This window comes from Sus scrofa, chromosome 6, assembly GCF_054392235.1.
Source record: "Sus scrofa isolate SSC_HxYL_T2T_F1_AM1 chromosome 6, Sscrofa_HxYL_maternal_Yorkshire_Landrace_v2.0, whole genome shotgun sequence".
NCBI lineage: Eukaryota > Metazoa > Chordata > Mammalia > Artiodactyla > Suidae > Sus > Sus scrofa.
In genome coordinates, this window is record NC_139388.1 from 14812854 (window position 1) to 14835436 (window position 22583).

General features: G+C 40.6%; 1 protein-coding gene across 6 annotated transcripts in view; it reads right to left on the reverse strand.

Annotated features, from left to right (window-relative positions):
• The window catches only part of HYDIN (HYDIN axonemal central pair apparatus protein), a 549453-nt gene that overhangs the window by 183727 nt on the left and 343143 nt on the right, over nucleotides 1-22583 (reverse strand). For all 6 annotated transcript variants that reach the window (XR_014805538.1, XR_014805539.1, XM_084959659.1 and 3 more), the window contains 5 exons: nucleotides 21922-22157; nucleotides 20014-20114; nucleotides 17250-17385; nucleotides 14234-14398; nucleotides 12704-12856 (listed from right to left, as the gene is read on the reverse strand). Coding sequence is in view for 4 of the 6 variants with exons in the window: in XM_084959659.1 (XP_084815785.1) it covers nucleotides 12704-12856; nucleotides 14234-14398; nucleotides 17250-17385; nucleotides 20014-20114; nucleotides 21922-22157 (791 nt within the window). In the remaining 2 variants the exon portion in view is untranslated. The remainder of the gene's footprint in view (nucleotides 1-12703; nucleotides 12857-14233; nucleotides 14399-17249; nucleotides 17386-20013; nucleotides 20115-21921; nucleotides 22158-22583) is intronic.

The following is a 22583-nucleotide window of genomic DNA, read 5'->3' on the forward strand; positions in this document are numbered from 1 at the left end:
TCCTGAGGCTACGGTCTGCACAAAGGTTTGTGCCAGTGATGGTGGACTTGGTAGTGATAAAATAGAGACTGTCAGGTAGACAGGCTCTCAGCCAAGCCCTCTGCCCAGTATGATGACTGAATCTCTACTCCCATGGAACAAATCTTCAACATCTGATTTTGGACTAGTGCTATTTTTGTTCAGGGTGAAGATAAATATAAAAAGTGCTAGATAGGAAGCTAAGAGCACTGAGAATGAGAGAAAAACATTCCTCACATCTGATAATTTCATCACTTAAAATGCAAATACAAAGAGGAACAACTGGTTAATGAATTCATTCCTGCACATCAATAGAGGTAAAATGAAACAAATTAGAAAATGTGCCTGAGATCCTCCAAGAAGTGCAGGAAGGATAACATACATAAAACAAGGATTGTGAAACAAAAATATTGAGATATGAATTGAGAATTGTGGCTATGAACAAGCAATTCTAAATTTTAGGGTTGAAAAATATAGTCACAGAAATTAAACGAAAAAGTAAACAGATAAGATAAACTTGAGATGTGCCAAAATCAAAGACAAAATTTGTAAATTGGAACATAGCACTGAGGAGGCACCACAGAGAGATGAAGAGGTGAAAGATATGGATGAGAAATAAATATAAGCATGTAGAATTGAACAGAAACATTTGTGGGTGCTTGTGTGTACATGTGCATGTGTGTATATTTTTTTTCCTCAAAGTAGAAAACAGAAGAACTGGCAGAGAAAAAACACTTGAAGAGATGATGACAAGAAATTTTTCAGTATTTAAGGGTCAAATTCTCAGATATAGTAATAACAAGTTTAGGAAAATAAAAAATAAAAACACAGTCTTAAATGCAACTAGTGAGAAAGACAAATTAGCAATAAAGCAGTAATAATCAGATTAACAGCAGAATTTCATCAGCAACAAATGATGCCAGAGATAGATCTACAAAGAAAAAAACGCTGTCAAAAAGAATCTTGTATACAGCTAAACTACTATGTAAGACTGAGCGTGAAATCAAGATATAGTCAAATATACATAAACTATGAGATCTCTAGTACAGAGCTAATTTAGCAAGAAGAAATACAAACCAAGAAGGAAACAGAGAGATCCAAGAAGCAAAAAAAGAATAAAGAAAAATTAGCAAACCACTTTGATAACTAGTGAGTGGTTAATTACCAAATGACAAAAAACAAACAAGTAAACAAAAAAACAACTCAGTGGTAAAGAGGAGAAGATCCAAAATTCTACACAATAACTAAAAATTAATAGACCTGGGGAAAGGTCAAGAGATACGAAATATGCAATAGGGTCTTTGCCTTATTCTTGAGAAGGACAAAGACACTAAATCCCTTCATTATTGTTAGAAAAAGATAAAACGTATTTGTTAATAATGTAAGTAGAACTACTTAAAAATATAAAATATAAAATATCGATAGCTTCCAAACAAGTATAGGAAAAATGTATATAAGATAGCAGTGGTTGGAAGGGGGCTTGGAGAAAATGTATCAATCTAATATAAAGCAGAAAATGAGAAAATAGAGTATATAGGAAATGACATGGTAGAAGTGAGTCCATATATTTCAATAATCACAATAAATTTTAAAGGTTAGTCTTCGTGTGGTGGGTCGAATAATGGCCCTCCAAAGATGTCCATATCCTAATCCCTAACATCCGTAAATATGTTGCTTTACATGCCAAAAAGCACTTTCAGATGCAAGTAAGGATTGTGAGATGAAGAGATTATCCCAGAGGACTGGTGTGGTCCCAATGTAATCACAAAGTCCCTTATAAGGAGGCAGAGAAGAATGGAAGCAGAGCTCACAGACCAGCAAAGATGCTAGGCTTTGAAGCTGGAGGAAGGACCAAAGAGCCAAGGGATGGATGCAGGTGGCCTCCAGAAGCTGGAAAAGTCAAGGAAACAGATTCTCCTCCAGAGTCTCAAAAACACACGCAGCCTTAAAACTATTTTAGACTAGTAACCTTTAGAACTGGAAGATAACAACTTGTTACAGCACCAATAGGAAACTAACATAATTGTCTGTTAAAAGAGTCTATCACTAGATTTTTAAAAATACAGCTATGTGGTATATGAGAGATTCTAAACCAGTCAGCAAATCAATACACATCAAAAAATCCTAAAAATAAGGGAATGAAAAAGATGTACCAGGCAAATGTTAACTAAAGGAAAGCTGATGTAGGAGTACTCTTGTGGTGCAGTGGGTTAAGGATTCATCACTGCTGCTGCAGTGGCTCTGGTTGCTGCTGTGGCATGGGTTTGATCCCTGGTCTGGGAACTTCCACATGCTACAAAAGGACAAAAAATTTTTTTTAAAAAATAAAGAAAGCTGATGTAGCATTATCTCTTTCAGACAAAATAGAATTTAAGTTAGGAGGCATTAATAGGGATTAAAATGGACATTATATTATGAAAAAGGAATAATATATCAAAATACATGTAAGTCATGAATTTATATGCACCTATCAACATAGCTTTGACCAATATGGACAAAAAATTGACAATTACAAGGAAAAATGGAAAAGTGGGAGATTTTGATAAAATTAAGAAACTGTTATACAAATCATTAAAGCAGTAAAAGATTTGGAAAATACAATCAATAAGTTTGATTTAATACAAACATACATATAGACAGATGGTTAGTCTGTTACATTCAATAATGAGAGAATCTATATTCTTTTTAAAGGTCACATGAAATATTCATAAAGCCTACCATAGCTATGTCACCCAAAACACAAATTCAAAGACTACATGTCATTCAAAACCATGTATTCCAACTTCATTACATTTAAAACATATTTATTAAAATTCTATTAAAAGGGAAAATCTTAAGAATTGAAAATATATACCCATATATAACTCATATGTTAAAGAGAAAAACACAGAGGAGGTTATCAAATATTTATAACAATTAAAAGCACTACAGATAAAAATGTGTGCCATGCAGCTAAAATGTTGCATAAAGAGAATATTTATAAACTTTAAATGCACTATAAAATTAAGATTTAAAATATGCAAATTAAACATTCAAATTAAGGTGCTTGAAAAAGAACAAAATAACTGTAAAGAAAGGAGATGAAAAAATGGTGAAACTAAGAGCAGAAATTAGTGTATGAACATTTTGAAATCATAGAAAATATGTGAAAAAATTTTATGCCAATACATTTGTAAACTTAGATAAAATAAAATTTTTCTAGAAAAATTTAAATCTAAATAATCATTATAGAAAATGATTCATTAGTTAAAATTTCCTTACTAAGTCCCAGATACCTTCCACCCTCAATAAACACACCAAGATCCTGTGATGAAATGGCTTTATCCTTAAGGGATGGATCCTACTTTATCTGAAGTAGATAAGATCTCTTCAAAGATTAGAAAAAGAAGTAAAGCTAACTCACAAGGATACAATATTCTTGATATTAAAACCAGAAAAGTGCAATGTAAAATAAAATGTAAACAAACTGATGCAAACACCTAAATAATAATCATATCATTAGTGTACTCAAATAATAGTATATTACAACTCATTGAGTGACTTCATCCTAAGACTGTAAAGGTGATTCACAACCAGAAAATCTATTAATTTGATTCATCATATTAACAGATTAAGGGAGAAAATCGTATCATCTCAATAGATATAAGTGCATTAAGTTTCAGTACATGTTCATGGTAACAGAATAGGGATGGATGAGAACATCCTTAATGTGACAAGTATCTACCAAAAACATGTAGGAGATATTATGCTTCAAGGGAGACATCTGAAGCTTATTCATTACGTCAGGAATAAGACAGAGATGTTCACTCTCATTCTACTATTTAATACTACATTGAAGATCCTATCCAATGCAATGAGTCAAGAACAAGAAACAAGGTACAAGGACTGGAAAAGAAGCCTGCAGATGAGAGTTTACCAACAATGAGAATTAAGAGCGGTGCAGCAAGACTGAAGTCCAATACAGATGAATATACAACATTCAGTAGTGTTCCCATACATGATTAATATCTAAATAGAAAACACAATGAGACTAAGGTACCATTCACAAGAAGGAACTTGGAAGAGATGACAAAGGCTGTGGAAAACTTTATGAAAGGACGTGAGAGAAATCTGCATGGATATTCAGACTAATTTTTAGCTGAGTACCTCTAGTGTTTGTTTTCTAGTTGCATTAATTTGTTCACTTATTCATCATCCCTGTGCCTTCATCAGTAAAGTAGAGCAAATAGAGCTAACAATAAAATCCACCTAATCAATTTGTTGAGAATTACATAAAGTATTGCATACAAAGGATTTAGAACAGTGACTGGTAGCTGATAGATGTTAGCTATTATTGCTTTCATTAAGCTGTATCGTTGAAGACAGTGGGGGTACTGACACTGGAGTAGAGGAGAGGAATATAATAAAATACTCAGAAACATACCCAGGTGCATATTAGATCTGGAGTATAACAGAGGAGGCCTTATAAATCAGTGGAAAATGAACTGTGAAGTAACTGGTGATGGAACAATTGGCTTTTTATGGGAAAAAAGACTTCACTTACATTATAAATAAAAATAAATGTATAGCTGATTAAAGGGCCTAAAATTATTTAAATAGAAGAGCAGGGATATATTTCTTAAACCACAAATAATGCAAAAAAAAAGACACAGGAAAGAAAAGATTCATAAAGTTGACATCAAAATTAAAAACATCTATTAAAAAATTCCAAACCATACCATAAGCAAAAGGTTAGTATCCACATGTTTAAAGAACATCTATGAGTAGATATTTCATAATAGATAATTGAAAAGAGGATACCCAAAGGAAAACACTCTCAGCCTCAATAATAATAAGGGAAATATAAATTACACTGTATTTCATTTTCAGTCTAGCAAGAACTTGGGTCTGATCACTGTAAGTTTTAGCCTGCTAGAGAATAAATACCTCAAACACTCCTGGAAGGGCACACTGACATAATAACGTTGCAGAGTAATTTGATAATATCTAATGAAGTTGAAAACGCACCTGTGGATAAATACCCTATCTATATAAACTTCCAAAATATATGTATCTTGCATACGTACACAGGGAGACATATATTCTTTTCACTGAAAGACTGTTAGAACTCAACTGCCAACTATTTAGGCAAAGAAATAAACATACTACTGGTAAACTGAATATACACAGAAGCTAAAATAAATTAAACAGATGTTTATATATTAACATGGATAGGTGTTAGATACATAGTCTTAAGTCTAAATAACAAGTTGCAAGGAGTTACACGCTGTGGCGCAATTTATATACATTTTAAAGTAACAAAATGCCACTATGTATTATTTATGAAAATATATACACCTGAAATAAAATATAAAAAAACATGGCTTAGACACACATCAAATCCATAATAAGGTTACCTCTGAGGAAAGAAGAAAATTGGACTGGCAAGGAGAATATATAAAACTCCAAATTTAATATTTTATTTCTTTAAAATAAAGGATTTGAGGTAAATGTGGGAAAAGGTTAATGTGTGTTAGACTTTGGAGTCAAGAATGCATCTAGAATTTTTTTTTCTTTTTCTTTTTTGTCTTTTTGCCATTTCTTGGGCAGCTCCCGCGGCATATGGAGGTTCCCAGGCTAGGGATCGGATCAGAGCTGTAGCCGCCGGCCTACACCACAGCCACAGCAAAGCAGGATCCGAGCCGTGTCTGTGACCGACACCACAGCTCACGGCAATGCTGGATCCTTAACCCACTGAGCAAAGCCAGGGATCAAACCCGCAACCTCATGGTTCCTAGTCGGATTTGTTAACCACTGAGCCATGATGGGAACTCCTAGAATTTTTCTGTATTAAATAAATATACACAGTTCCCAACCTTGAGGATCAAACATTTCTGTGGTGGGACAGAAAAGGACTGAACTAAAATTCAGAAAATCTGAGTATGGCAGAGGGGCTGCCACTCTTTTGCTGGGTAACCTCAGGCATTTCTCTCAACAAGAGACCCTTAGTTATCTGATCTGTTGTAAAGGGGTGCTGCAAACCTTGGGGAGTGGGTATGTGTTGCGGACACAAAGCATATGTGTGCTATGGCATAAATCATATTCAACATAAGAATTTAGCTGTGAGCTAAAAATCTTATATCATAAATGTAATGTCTTAGTAAACAAAGCCACTCTTTTGCAAAACCCATCAGAAACAGAGAGAGAGAGAGAGAGAGAGAGAGAGAGAGGCGTAACAACTGTAGTTGGTCTCCAATTCATGCCCATTTCTTTGCTTTTTCCTTATACCTTATTTCTTACCCACTGACTGCCTTCCATAGAAGTAATGGTTCACCCCCAGGGCAGAGCTGATCTACACTGAAGGCTGAGAAACAGCTCATTCTATCTATCTGCTCCTCACATATATTGTGAGGTGTAATATCTTAAGAACATCATCTATCAAACGGTCTTGAAAAATTATTGCTTCTCCTTTAGAAATCTCTCTAGCACAGATTCTCTAATACAGCAAGTGCCCCCAAGGGAGGACCAAGTTCTAAATCTAAAACGTGAGCTTCAGGTATGCAGAATGGTGACATGCGTGAGGTACAGCCATAGACTTCAACAAACCAGTTGCTGTAACAAGTCACAAAGGAGCTCTCTGGAATGGCTACAATTCCACCATCTCCTTAAAACGGACAGAGTTCAGCACCAAAAGTCTGGATCAATATGAAATGCCTGCCAATATCCTTTTGGGTTTGCCTATTTTGTTAAAATATGGTTGTAATTTTAAACCTCTTTTAAGAGCTATAGTAGTAAACAGTCTTCACATACATTTATATATGTGAATTGAATGTTTGGCCACACCATATTACCAAGTATCCTCAAAAAAGTAGGAAAGTTGGAGTTCCTGTCATGGCTCAGTGGCTAACGAATCTGACTAGCATCCATGAGGACACAGGTTCGATCCCTGGACTTGCTCAGTGGGTTAAGGATCCGGTGTTGTTATGAGCTGTGGTGTAGGTCGCAGACGCAGCTCAGATCCTGCATTGCTGTGACTCTGGCGTAGGCCTGTAGTTGTAGCTTTGATTGGAACCCTAGCCTGGGAACCTCCATATGCTGTGGGTGCGGCCCATAAAAGCAAAAAAGAGAGAAAAAAAAAAGTGGGAAAGTAGATATGTCTTTATTTCAGATATACAGTGGGAGGAATTATGGTTGGTTGAAAAATGACTTAATGGAGATGATATGTATACATACATTTAAATACATCTCTGAATAAAAAGTGTCCTGTCCTTTTGTTTATTTCAGAAATCTTCCATAATTTCTTCTTCTATCCTTTTTTAGAAAAACCTGTTCTTCTAGGGGTGTCTGCCTTTAATTATTTGTTGTGAACATGAAACCAAAACCCTTCACCATTTCCAAGTACATGTGAACAACCACTGATGACCTGGAGTTAGGCATTGCAGTAGCTCCGTGGAAAAGAGCACAGGCTCAAGTCAGACCACCAGGGTTGGAACCAGCCTTTGCCACTTAGAGGTTATGGCAATTTGCTTTCTTGTCTGTACCTCTGTTTCTACCTTGTTAAAATGGGCATTACTATCTTTTTTTTTTTTTTCTTTTTCAACTGCACCCATGGCATATGGAAGTTCCCAGGCCAAATTCTTAACCTGATACACTGGGGATCCAATTGGCACCTCTGTGGAGACAAGCTGGATCATTAATCCACTGTGTCATAGTGGGAACTCCAAAATGGGCATTATTAAAACAGCATCTTCCTGACAGAGTTGTAGTAAATGAAATGCTGCATACAACGTTGCAGAGAGAACCAAGTAAACACTAATCATAATTAATGTCATTATACTGTCATCATAATTGCCAGGTCTGCTGCTAGGTGCCAGGAATTTAAAACAGAGATGTTGTCATTTGAGGGAGACAGATGCAGAAATAAGTAAATATAGAAAGGGGGGAAGTCTTTACTTAAACCAGGAAATGATCCAATGGCTTAGGATCTGAAGGAGATGCGAAAGCCTGATGATCACGGTGATGCCACATCACTGTGTGTTTCGATGGCAAATGACCAAGAAAATGTTTGAAAAGAACCATGCCTGAATGAGACATCAGAATTCCTGTTTCCTGGATCCTCGCCACTCTAAAGATCGAACTACAGAGGCATCTCCCACAGATCACAGTGGGAAAAGGCTGCTGTGAAGATGTTTTATGGCATCTGACTCCCAAGGTGCCACTGACATCTGAACACAAGTTCTTGAGTTAATGGTACCCGAGGCTGAATCAGAGTCAAGGGTAAATGAAAAAGAATTTCAACAGCTTTCAAACAAGTGCTGAGCCACACACTTGCCCCACCAAGCAAAGGGCATCTCTGCAAAGGTGGCATCTATCTCCAGCCCAGTGTTGAGGTCCCAAAGCCCAGGGGAGACCACCATGTCCTTGTCCCCATTTCTGCTGTCACTCAGAGAGAGGGAATCTATCTTCCTGAAGAAGTGCTGTGTGCACAAGCAGAGCTCACACACTCTTGCCAAAAGGGCCTTTCTATTCTCTGGTCTCATATTCTGATAGTTTCTACCCCATCCAAACCGGAGGTGACTTACTCTATTGTTTGGAGTTCTTCAGCTTAATCCAAGCAAGTCAGCGTATTCGAAACCTTAAGGGTAGGCTGGCATTTCAGATATCCAAAGCAAAGTATGACAAACGGCTGGCTGGCAGTGGTGCTGCATCTGGGGAGGGTGGATGTTTTGACTGACAGCCAAAAGAGGAGAGAGAATGACCCCTCCCCTTTTACGGCACCCAGCAGAAAAGAGACCTTCCAGACCCGGATTTGTAGTAATAAAAGAAGAAATGAAGAATGCCCTTGGCCCTACTTATACCTGAGTGAATGAAAAATTAAATGCAATAATTACCTGACCACCACTTGCCTGAGTCCTGAGCACCGGGCTTAGGGAACAAACAACTATTAATTGAAACTCTTTCCTAATGTTTAGTAATGTCTGTAGGAATGAATTTAAGGTTCAGTACTGGACATCAAGTTGAAATTTAATAAGTGGAATTTCAATTTCGTTCCACTGTAGTTAATTCCTAAGTTAGTACCATTCAATTTCTATAATAGTAACACATATAGTATTTACTAGGAAATGCACCAAAAACCTAGGTTGAAATATGAAAGGTATTTAATATTCACCTATGAGAACTACAGATGAAACTACTTTCATGCTAGAAAGATAATCAACGCTATAAACACTAGTTTTCCAAGAGAGGACTGAGGGAAGAACACATCCTAACAGTAGATCATTTATATCACACATTGGGTTGCTTGGAGCTGGAGATGGCAGCTTTAAGATGCTATTAAAGAATCAAATGATGGAATGATGAAAACTTTTATGGAAAAGAAAATGTCCCATTTTAACAATCAGCTAAAAAATTCAATATATATACTATATCAGTTTAAAGAAACCCAACAGATCCTTGATGTGCTTTTTTAAAAAAAATTACAATGTACCAAAAGTTGCCACAAATAGTGAAATCTGGGGACATCTGAGAATGTAATCCATTGGGACGCTTCTGTGTTACCTCTCATCATCCAGGACAGGTCGGCTGAGTCCTTTCCTGTGATCTCTGCACATAAAAAACTGGACCAGAAGTGATGCTTTCTAAACAGTATCCTGTGCTTCCACCAAACACACCATTGAACTCACTGGATAAAGACTAGAGAAGATACCTTTTCTGAAGGATTTTTCTTTGAAACATTATTGTTTATACAAGATCAATAAGGCACCAGAGCAAACATTATTGTTATACAAGATCAATAAGGCACCAGAACCTCTGAATCTCACGTTAAAAAGAGCAGTGCCTCGAAAAGATACATGTACTCCGATGTTCGTTGCAGCACCATATACAATAGCCAAGACATGGAAACAACCTAAATGTCCATTGACAGAGGAGTCGATAAAGAAGATCTGGTACATATTCACAACGGAATATTACTCAGCCATTAAAAGGAAAGAAGTAATGGCATTTGCAGCAACATGGATGGACCTAGAAATTATCGTGCTAAGTGAAGTCAGTCAGACAGTGAGACACAAACATCAAATGCTATCACTTACATGTGGAATCTAAAAAAAGCACACAATGAACTTCTTTGCAGAATAGGTATTGACTCACAGACTTTGAAAAACTTACGGTTTTGAAATGAGACAGGTTTTGGGGGGAGGATGCACAGAGGGTTTGGGATGGAAATGCTATAAAATTTGGTTGTGATGATTGTTGTACAGCTATAAATGTAATAAAATTCATTGAGTAATAAAATTAAAAAATGAAAAAAAAAAGATCAGTGACTGTACAGGAAATGGCTGCCCTTACAAGGAATAATGACAAATGATAATAAAAATAATGATTTCCAGGTCATATGGTAGTCCCATATTTAGTTTTCTAAGGAACTTCATACTGTTTTCCAGAGCAGTTGTACTAATTTACATTTCCACCAGCATTTGTTATTTGTTGACTTGTTATTGATGGCCATTCTGACTGGCATGAGGTAGTAGCTCATTGTAGTTTTGATTTGCATTTCTCTAATAATTAGTGATGTTGACCATTTTTTCATGTGCCTGTTGGCTACCTGTATACCTTCTTTGGAGAAATGTCTATTCAGGTCTTCTGCCCATTTTTCAATTAGAGGGTTGGGTTTTTTGCTATTGAGTCATGTAAGTTTGTATATTTTAGAGATTAAGCCCTTGTCAGTTGTGTCATTTGAAATTATTTTCTCCCATTCCATAGGTTGTCTTTTTTTTTTTAATGGTTTCCTCTGCTGTGCAAAAGCTTTTAAGTTTGATTAGGTTCCACTGGTTTATTTTTGTTTTTATTTCTGTTGCCATATGACCCAGCAATCCTGCTCCTGGACATAGATCTAGATGAAATTTTCATTGAAAAAGATACATGCACCCCTGTTCATTGCAGCACTATTCACAGTAGCCAAGACATGGAAGCCTCCTAAATGTCCATCAACAGAAGAATGGATCAAGAAGATGTGGTATAGGAGTTCCCATCATGGCTCAGTGGTTAACGACTCCGACTAAGAACCATGAGGTTGCGGGTTTGATCCCTGGCCTCGCTCAGTGGGTTAAGGATCCTGTGTTGTTGTGAGCTGTGGTGTAGGTAGCAGATGCAGCTCAGATCCTGTGTTGCTAAGGCTGTGGTGTAGGTATACATACACAATGGAATACTACTCAGCCATAAAAAGAACAAAATAATGCCATTTGCAGCAACATGGTTGGAACTAGAGACTCTCATACCAAGTGAAGTAAAGAGAAAGACCAATACCATATGATACCATTCATATCTGGAATTTAATTTATGGCACAAATGAACCTATTTTTAGAAAAGAAACTCATGGACTTGGAGAACAGACTTGTGGTTGCCAAAGGGAAGGGGAAGAAAGTGGGATGGACTGGGAATCTGGGGTTAACAGATGCAAATTATTGCTTTTAGAATGGATAAGCAATGAGGCCCTGCTGTATAGGACTGGGAACTATATCTAGTCACTTGCGATGGAGCATGATGGAGCATAATGTGAGAAAAAGAGTGTGTGTGTGTGTGTATGTGTGTGTGTGTGACTGGATCACTTTGGGTTTTTTTGTTTTTTTGTTTTTTGTTTTCATTTTGCCTTTTCTAGGGCTGCTCCCATGGCATATGGAGGTTCCCAGGCTAGGGATCTAATTGGAGCTGTAGCCACCAGCCTGCGCCAGAGCCACAGCAACGCGGGATCCGAGCCGCGTCTGCAACCTACACCACAGCTCATGGCAACACTGGATCCTTAAAACACTGAGCAAGGCCAGGGATCAAACCTGCAACCTCATGGTTCCTAGTTGGATTCGTCAACCACTGCGCCACGATGAGAACTCCTGGATCAATTCATTATGCAGTAGAAAACTGACAGAACACTGTAAACCAACTTAATAGAAAAAAATAAAAATCATTATAAAAAAAGAAATATCTGACAAATGCAAACACTAAATATCAGCACTCATTCAAATATCAATGATTTGGGACTAGGGCTATACTATTTAAAATTTTATATTTAAATTTGGAAAACTTCTAAAATCTACAATGCTTTCAATTACTGGTTTAGAAGTTCCTCGTTTCTACCCCCAGATGATATATCTGTTTAAAAAATTAGCTTACAGAAGATTAGTAGACTAAATGTCACTATAGATCGCACAGAATTAAGACAGACTCATTTCTAGAACCATCTTAGATCCTTGTATCTTGGTTTTGTTGTGTTCTTTAATTTCTACTTTTGGCAACTACCAACTATCTTGTTAGACTTCCTTATAAACTATAATAAAATGATGCCAGAAGGAAGAGAGAATAAAATAGAATAAGCATACTAATAAATAGCCCAAATAAACACAAGGAAGCATTTTAAGTTATAGAGACATTTAAAAAGTGGGCTCAGGAACAGTTCAGTAAGGAGATCTCTGAAGCATCTTCCCGAATTGGGATTAGAGTCAATATATTTGCTTATTACCCAACTACATGCATATCGTGCTTCTTAATCAACACAAGGATTATTATAAAGAGGAGCTGGGGATGAGAACATAGTTTGTTGTGGTTGAACGATGTAAATCTCTGCTTCTAGTGATCATTTTCAAAGTTGTGTTGCTAAAAGAAGGCCACTGCCTATAAGATACAGACAAGCCATGTTTTCACTATGTCTACTCACCATGTGTGCCTTGAATAATGCGGGGATTAAGGACTGGTTAGAGAGGGTGAGGGTCCTGAAGGAGTCCTTCAGGACGTAGATATTGCCAAAATCAATTTGAGTGGGATGTACGTAGACAACTGGGCCTTCTCCGATGCTCTTTACATGGCAGACCTGTATTGCATGTGACAGAAAGAACACAGGAATATCTGAAAAAGGCTGGCCTTTAAAACCAAGTTGAAACAGAATCTTCTAAAGCACCCCTGGCCCCTTATAAAAAGCGGGGAGGTAAAACTGTGCTTATTAGAACTGACATCCCTTCTCCCTGTGTTGTCAGTGGTCACAGGGATGGCCATGCTGATCAGACCTGGGAATCCAGGCTGGAATTCCTCCCTTCAAAGGATGAACCACTTCCTTGGGTCAGCCCAGAGCCGTGCACCAAAGGTAAACCAGAAGAATGGTCCTCACAACGGCCACCCAGCACTCCAGCCTCGAGAACACCTATGGGTTAAGGGCTGGCACATCAGTGTTGGATGCAGCTGGACTGAGTCCCAGATCTCTTGCACCAGCAACATGATAAGGCCATCTGCAGCACAATGTTGTGTGGGGTGGGGACTGAAACCCACTTGCTTTGCTCCCCCTTAGCCAGGCACCACGTCTGCCCAAGAAAGGGAATCATTTTCTTTGATAAAGAGGTCCTGCTCAGCAAGCAACCCTCTCACATGTTGCACCCAGGTAGGTGCAACATAGGCTAGTAGGAGACTTGCACTGTAGCACATTTTGGGTGGCCTGCCTTAATGATGTTGCTTTGCAAATTGGGTGGCTTATCTATGGCATCTTATATGGAAGAAATAAAATCAAAATCCTAGTTCATTATACTCTCTGAACTTCAAACAAATGTATGCTGATATCACCCAGCTTCTAAGTAAACCCAATGGCTAGGGATTCAGAGCCTGCTGGGCGACTTCCTTCAAGATTCAAGAGTCATCCTTTGATTCGGCCTAAATAACAAAGAGCTTTCTCTATCTCTCTCTCCCCAGGCTTGGAGAAAGACTACTTCTCTCAAGACTTTCAGTAAGTCAGTTTGGGATATACGTCCAATTATATAATATGTCACAGCATATAGTTGTATATATATCCAATAAGTTATAGGAAAAGATGTGGTGAGCAGTGAGTGAAACCCATCTCAGAGCCCGCATGTAGCAAGCCAGAGATACTCCGCTTTGTATGAGGAACAACTGAGGAGGCTGCAAAACATACAGATGTGCTGGCCCTCTCCTCTCAGAGATTCTGATTTAACAGGTCTGGAGAGGGGTCAGGTGTATCCATGTGTGCAAAAAAATCAATTGCTATAAAGCACCATTTTTAGCTGTGTTTAAAACAGATTCCTGAAGTAAGAGCCCTGGTATTTTGCCACTAGACTGAAAATGAAAAACTCTAGTACCACAAACAAGTAGAAGATATGCAAATATGGTGTGTGCCTTATATGCAAAGGGCTGGAATGTCTGACAAGAAGTAATTATAACTACAATTCTAAAAACGGGCTCTTACCATAGGAGGGTCCTGGCTCCCGAAGATGGAGATGTAAACTATGGCCTTGCATTTCCCAGGGATTTGGGTCTCCAGGGCCAGAGGGATGTGAACGGTGCTGTGGGGGGGGATTATCCCACAGGGGGCGGCACTAGAGAGCAATACGGGAGGCAGGTCCTCATATATCTGGTAGGAGAGAAAAGCCAGAGCGATAAGCAAGCTTGGGGGACAGTATGAAACCAAGAGTGTGTTAGATTATTTTGAAACAAGCATTGCCCTGAGTTTGTGGAGGGTCTAGAGAAATGTAGCATCATTAAGGCAAGTGAATGGGGATGAGCACCCCAACTCAGCCAAAAGGAACTCTAGCTAAGTGAGGTGTGCAAAAGCCCCCAAACCAGTGTGCGACCCAGCAAAGCACAGAAATTATCCACAATGTGAGTTAGTTTGGGCTGTTCATGCCTTCGTGCTTTATTCCCCAACCACCTCACCCCTTGTGCTCCAGTAGTGGAGGTTGCTGAACACATGACCCTGCTTCCACCTCCAACCCTTGGCATGTGTGGACGCTCTTCCTGGAAAGCCCGAACCCTCTGACCTGCCCACACACTCATCCTCATACCCCAAGGGAGGCCCAGTACTCCTTATTTTGGGCGCTACCTCTGTCCCCAGGGAGCATCCTGCAGGGGAAACAGGTAGGAGAATTGGATGGACAAATGGATGAATGCTGCCTGTTGTTTATGAATGTATATGCCTCAGAACCCTGCTCTGTAGCATATTACTAAGATTTTATGCAACAACAAATAAAACTTTTAAAAATCCCATGGCCAGATAAGTGGAAGCAATTCTGGAAAACACTTTTCAGGGCCTCAGCTCCTGGAGGGAAGGGCAGAGCGTGCAGGTTTCACCATCTGCAGCACCCCATGGTCTTTCCACAGCTGGTCTGGTCTAGCATGGCCTAACCTGACCCCACATCCCTCTGTAGCAGCGCTCTGCCCAACCTTCCTGGACCCTGAGGCCAGAGGAAAAATCAGTAATACTGATTCCACCTTTTCCTAACGTTTTAATATTTTTACTTAACATGGATTTTTTTTTTGCATTAGTTTTAATTTCTTCAAGTGTGACATGAAAATATCTGTCTTGATTACAGAGCCTTTTGGCTCCCCCCTAAAATCTGTGCTCCAGGGAAGTACATATCACCCTTTTCCCAGCCCAGCTGTGCAGAAACAAAGCAACCACTTCCCCATCACCCAGGTGATGCTCTGAGTGCTGGAGAGGACTGTGTCCTGAGCAGGGCTTAGCCTATTCAGCTGCTGAACATCTGAAGGTTAGAAAAGTTGTCTCTTGTCACCTCCATTCTCGGCTTCTGCTTTTGTCTCAGAGAAGCCCACAGAATAATTCAAATTCCCTTTTTTCCGCTATAGCCCTTTGCCTAGTGGTAGCTATTTCTTCCTAGCCAATTCTCTGTTCCAGATTAGACACTGTGCGTGCTCCTCATACGACTTGGATTTCTAGATGATGTAGACTGACATTCTGGTTACTCTAAATACGATTCTTTTTTTTTTTTTCGAGTTTCCGTTTAAAAAAATACTCTGTCAAGATCTGAAGGCAAGGAGTTCCCATCATGGCTCCCGGAAGCAAATCTGATTAGCATCCGTGAGGATGCAGGTTCAAACCCTGGCCTCAGTGGGTTAAGGATCGGGTGTTGCCCTGAGCTGTGGTGTAGATTGCGGACGTGGATCGGATCTTGCATTGCTGTGGCTATGGCGTAGGACAGTGGCTACAGCTCTGAATTGACCCCTAGCCTGGGAACCTCCATATGCCGCAGGTGCGGCCCTAAACAGCAAAAAAAAATCTGAAGATAACATTCCAGTACTGTTTTGATGGGTGGCTCTCTCCTTTCTTTAGCTGTGGAACCCTGTGTTTCTGTGATGCAGCCTAAACTTGTCTTGGTGAGTGGCCTCAACACTGATCTTTTGGAAGTCCAACGTGCTCTCCATTGCACCACAGAGTCACCTCACTGGTCTTTTAGCTTATTTTGAACTTGTATCCAAACCTCCCATTTGATTTTTGAGTGAATTTTTATTAGTGTACTACTTATAGAAGTGAATTTTTTTTTTTTTTTTTTTTTGTCTTTTGTCTTTTTTTTTTTTTGTTGTTGTTGTTGCTATTTCTTGGGCCGCTCCCGCGGCATATGGAGATTCCCAGGCTAGGGGTCCAATCGGAGCTGTAGCCACCGGCCTACGCCAGAGCCACAGCAACGCAGGATCCGAGCCGCGCCTGCAACCTACACCACAGCTCACGGCAACGCCGAATCGTTAACCCACTGAGCAAGGGCAGGGACCGAACCCGCAACCTCATGGTTCCTAGTCGGATTCGTTAACCACTGCGCCACGACGGGAACTCCTAGAAGTGAATTTTAAACTCAAATGCATCCTTCGTAAACTGCATCTCATTAGTAACCTTCCACTATTCTAATCTATACAGATCTTCTTCAATCTTTTTTTCCGTATATGTTGAACTGCTTAGTCTCCCACCTCACTAGGTGTAGTGGCATGTGGGCATCCCCATTTCAAAAAACATTAAGAAAAAGTTTCTCCCTCCTATATTATCTCTAGCCTTTTGGGCCTACCAGTTCATTTATGAATATTGCATTTTGAAGTCTTAATGATTCCGTTCAAGTCACAACCATGGACATAAATAAAAACTCCTAGCTCTGCCTCATTTCCTATGCATGGTTAATTTGCAGGCAATAATGTGCAGGTGCAACTTCTGTGTGTTGGCCTAATTGACCCTTTCCCTTCTTGATCAAAGGCAATTTCCCTGAGAAATTACCAACTGTTTCCACCTGCAGTTGCTCATGCATGCAGGTGGCAATCCAGTGGGGGCTTTATAGCCCCATCCCCAGATTATCCCATGGTTCAGAATCAAAATTAGGTAAAGTCATGGGCTCAGGAATATGGCTCTTTGGAGGATATCTCTCTCTCATCGAGGGAGTCCGACTGAAGAAAAATGAACACTGAAAAAGGATGGAGTAACTCACCTGAGGCAGGACCTGATAGCATCCTGGGAGGTCAGCATCATTGACAAGCTGGATCGTTTTCTCGTATGGGTACTTGAGGAAGCAATGCCCGAAGTCTACCTCTCCATTAACCACCTGGAGCTTAGGTACAATACACCTGCCCGAAGGAAAGAGCCCATTAAGAAATTCAAAAGGATGGAGGGACAGCTTGTTTACATGTGGAGAATGCAGAGTCCCAAGTTAAACACATTTGTCACTGCCACACAGGCATGTTCCTATAATAACAACATTAATCATTTTCAAACCTTCTCTCCTGTCATCCCTCTCCCTTAGCCCCCAGTCACCACTTTTTAATCAAAAGAGGCCTAGAAGGAGGATTCCTTAACGACTGCCTTGTGTGGGTAATGACGAACATGTCCACGGTTGCTCATATCTGGCCTTTCTTTGGCAAGGGACCCCCACGGTGCAAGTTCCTTAGGGCAGTGGATCTGTTTCCATGACAAACAGGGCCAATGCCACCAGCATGGGGTCCTAACAAGCTGTGACACTTTGGACCCGTCAGAGTCCCCTGAGGACTAGCAACAGCTCACACCATCTAAATAATGGTAATAATTCTAATTCCTATGCAGAACAGCTGCCTTGAATCAGCAGGCTCAGGCAGCTGCGCGACCCAGAACTGGCACTGTGACAGTGGTGCTCACTATGGGCGGGGGGGAGGAAAGGGGGGGATGGGTTTTACTTTGTGTCTGTTAAGTCTTGAAGTCTGCCCTGCTCTACCACACAGGAAGCAAAATAGTGGGGAGTGCTGGCTTTGAATCAGTCAGAGCCAGGTTCAAATACGGACCTACCGTACCAAGTACGACCTTGAGCAGCTTGCCTCCTTCGAGTCCCATTTTGCTCATAGGTAAAATAAAGGTTATCAACCCTAGGGGTGGGCATTAGCATCATTAACTCTTAGGGAAACAGGAGATAGCGTGAATGAAGGGTATGGCCTGGGGCTATGTGATGGCTCAGTAAGAGGACTGCCCTGTGGGTGGCGGAGGCTGTGGGCAGCCTGGCTCACTCTCTGGGAGAATTATTTTAGGGAGCACGTTTGAAAAGCAGCTCTTCTGCGGAGAGTCTTTGAGCGGTTCTCACTGATGGCACGAAAGTAGTGACATGAAAAGGAGTTTGGTTGACCCCAAACTTTGGGTTTTAGCACAAGATGAGTGTTCATTTTTAGCCAGAATGGAAGTTGTCAGTTGACCCAGTGACTTCTGTAAAGCTACTCCTTTACTACCTGAAACTCTGTGGTTAAGAGGATTTAGTATTTGACTTGGTCACAAAGTAGACATAGTAGGAAATACACAGCTTCCTAAACCCCCCATCCCCTTTTTTAAAATTCAGAATTTCCTCCTGACAGCTGCAGGGGAAAGGGGGCTGGAAAGGATCAGAATAAATCCGCATAGGAAAGAAATGTTAAGACTAGACAAAAAGCCAAACTTGGGGAGAGAGAGGACAACACAAAAGGTTTTCATTGTTTTTAAACAAACAAATAATTACTTAGGTCTCTGGAGGGAATACTAAGCAGATTATGGCAAGAACCTGACCTTGAAGTTCTTCTAGGGCTGTCCTTTGACTTCACTCAAGCCCAAGACACAGAAAAATGGTGCCAGTTATGATGGTCCTGCCAACCGGCACATCTGGACCTTCTTAAAGGTACATCTTCCTGAGATTCATGAAAGTCCTAAATTCTAGGGATTGGTGCAGTGTCAGCTTTACCAAGTATCCTTCTCTGTTTCCTTCAGACTGTCAGTTCATACACACACTCTCAAGACCCAGATCTGGACACCCATTTGCTTTGGCAAGAACATGGCCCGTGATCTTATTTAGGATAACCGGCACCATCAGTAGGTGACACACCACTCTCTGAAAGACCGTAGCTTAGTTAAGGAGACACGGTTGACAAACGGCAGAGCCAGGATCTCAACCTGCCTCCAGAGCCCACTGCTGCCTTTATTAAAAAAGAGAGATGTGGAGTTCCCGTTGTGGCTCAGTGGTTAGCGAATCCAACTAGGAACCACGAGGTTGCGGGTTCGATCCCTTGGGTTAAGGATCCGCTATTGCCGCAAGCTGTGGTGTAGGTTGCAGATGCAGTTCAGATCTGGTGTTGCTGTGGCTGTGGTGTAGGCCGGCAGGTGCAGCTCCACTTTGACCTCTGGCCTGGGAACCTCCATATGCCGTGGGAGCAGCCCAAGAAATGGCAAAAAGACCAAAAAAAAAAAAAAAAAAAAAAAAAAGAAAAGAAAAAAGAGAGAGATGAGGTCACGGTTCTGAGGAGTTCACAATAAGGGTGAGGGCCTCATTTTGGGGCCGCCTACAGCCTACCTTAGATGTCATAGCGACACTGTCCTGGAAGAGGATCTTCCACGGTGGGCCTGTGAGCACCACTCTTCCTGCTGCACGCCTCTGAAGTACTACCTTTAAAGGTTAAAAAATAAAAACCACCCCCTGTTCACCTCTTTCTGCTAAAACCTGTTCAGTTAGACACTCGGAACATCAGATCCGTTAGAGAGCACAATTATTCTAAATGCTGCAAAACACACAAGTCCCGCTTCTTATCTCCACCAAAGGTGTGTTTGCTGTTCTAAAACCTTGTCACCTGAATACCAGATTCAGCTTCCCTTCCCAGGAAAGCAGAACAAACTCTGTGTGAACTGGCTGCAGGGGTGCTGTCTTCCTGAGAGACAGCCCATTACCGGGGGCTCAGGGGGAGACTGGGGAAGCGAAAGCAGTGAGTAGCTACCTCGCTGTAATTAGGAGCGCCAGCACTTCTTCCCCGATGCCCTCCACGTCCACCACCAGGGCCAGCTCATATTCCTGCACGGTGTTGGAGCATAAGGTCACCTGGAAAGAAAAAGGCAAAAAGCTGCTCTTGTGAAAGGCCAGCTCTCCCTCTGGCACAGGGGAGACGAGGGCTGAGTGCAGACTGCATTGATGCATGTGGCTTTTAGGCACTTTATCAGGGGATGTATGGCATTTCACATTTTGAGTTAAATAAGTTACATTTTGGGGTCAGGGCATGCTGAGATTTTTCAAAGGCCCGGTTAGAAACGACCACCTGGCTTTTGGTACAATAGCTTTGCTGATTTCCGAGAGGTGGTATCAAAGGAGCCATATAACTGCGTGAAGGGAAACAAGGCCCTGAAGGAGAGGCAACACCAAACAAACTTTAATTTAAACTGTTCCTTACGCCTCCGGGCTACATAAATTATGAAGATTCAATACACCGATAAAACATTACAGCTAGATTTCTATTACGGCAGAATAAAGGAAACGTGGCATAAGAAATCAACTGGATAGTGTTTTGTTTTCTAAACCAAAATCTTGCCCTTCCTTTCCACGCCCCATATTCACAATTAGAGAAGAAAACAGGAAGTTCCAAAGAAAGGCCAATCCAAGGACAGCATCTGGCCAGTATATTTTACCAGATATATATACATTTAATTACTCAATGAATTTTATTACATTTGTAGTTGTACAACATTCATCACAACCAAATTTTATAGCATTTCCACGCCAAACCCTCAGTGCCTATTTTTATTTACTGTTGTGAAACCTTACATTTAGGCTTTTGAAGCCTTGCTACAATTTTTAATTGCTTTAAAATGATTTGCACTGGAAGAGATACTTGTTAGTGTAGAAAACAGCTTCTGGCATAGGTGATGGCCTTTCTATCTATAAATTATGTATCGGGACTAATTAAAAATTTTTTTGGCTGGAAAGGGAATTGTTGGATGCAAATTTGAATTCACACAGACGTGGTTAAAGTGCAGATCAGGAGGGAAAATTGGGACTTGGAGAAAACTTTTCCAAACACAAAGGAAAAATTAAAGAGGGAGTCAACGACCATGAAAGGAAAACCTGTCAGATTTGGAGAAGCGGCTGCCCCACGTGCAGAGATGCCTGGAGTGACTCCAGCCCTTGTTTATGTCTCTGAGCTCGGGTGAGAACAAGTGCTTCTGACAGACGGCTGCTAGATAGATGCTCTGTCTTCTGAAACCTTCCTGTACCACCTGGGAGAAGCCTCCCAAAGTGGGGAATGGTAGGTGATACATAAGCCGAGCATAACCAAGTGAAAAATAAACTCATTGCAGCTGCACTTCTTCCTGGGCCGGTCACAGTTAGCAACTGCTATGATCTGAATGTGTCCCTAACTGTCCCCAAATTGATAGGCTGGAATCCTAACCCCCAATGTGATGGTATCAGGAAGTGACAAGGTCATGAGGGTGGAGCCCTCGGGACTAGGATGTGTGCCCTTATAAAAGAGGCCCTTGTCCCTTCACCATGTGAAGTCCTAAGTACCGATGAGTTCTTAAATATCGTCATATTAGTACTGGTGGGTGTATGTTAATACACCCACCACAGAGCAGAGGTTTCAGCAGAAATTGCTAGAATTCACTGTTCTAGTAAAGGCACTGCATTTAGGTTGATGGAGACCCGCTGGAGCAGTGTCAGCTCTTTTCCCACTATATTTGTATGGGGCTTCTTTTGCCGCAGTAGTTTCTTTCCTTGTAGACCCACTTCTCTGTATGAATTAGAGTCACTTCCTCCCATTGACAATGGGCATTTAAAGCAAACCCTAGACACGGTCCCAATAACCACCGAACAGTTCAGCTGCTTGGCCACATGTTTGGAAGGCTGTGTACTTTACCCTGATAGCAGCAAATCCTTGGGAGCGAATGGTGCCACAGCTAGGGGTGATGGTGAATTCTTGGGGTCTCATTACAGGTGCTTCGGCCTTGTTCCAAGATGATGTTTTCTTGTCTAAGTAGTGCTCACAACTTGAAATGCTTTTATGGCCAACGCCATCCCCAGGGATACGCAGTTTGAACGTCATGGGGACTAAGGAGGTATTATTGAGGGAACATATCAGGGTATGAGGAAACCCTAGAAAACAAAATGTAAGGGGAGAAATAAAAGCTCCACAAGAGCGTCCCTTTAACTCCAACCTCCCCTCAAACCGCCAAACCTCATAAATGAATTAGCATGCAATTCATCACGACTTAACTCCAGTTCTGCTCTATATTGTTTTCAGTTGCATAATCAATAGATACATTTCACCTACTCATGCATTCATTCATTCATTCATTCATTCAATGAATACTTATTATGCATTTGCTATGTTACAACAACAGAAGTGAAACAAGCATCCAGGTCCCTCTCTAGAGGCAGTCTCTAAATTAGTTTGCTAAATAATCTTCTAGGAGCCCTTTTTGCATTTAACTTTTGCACAGAAATACAGATATCCCCCCCCCAAAGAATAGAATCATACTTGCTCTTTTTATTTGCCCATGTGTGAAAGAAGAAGCCTGT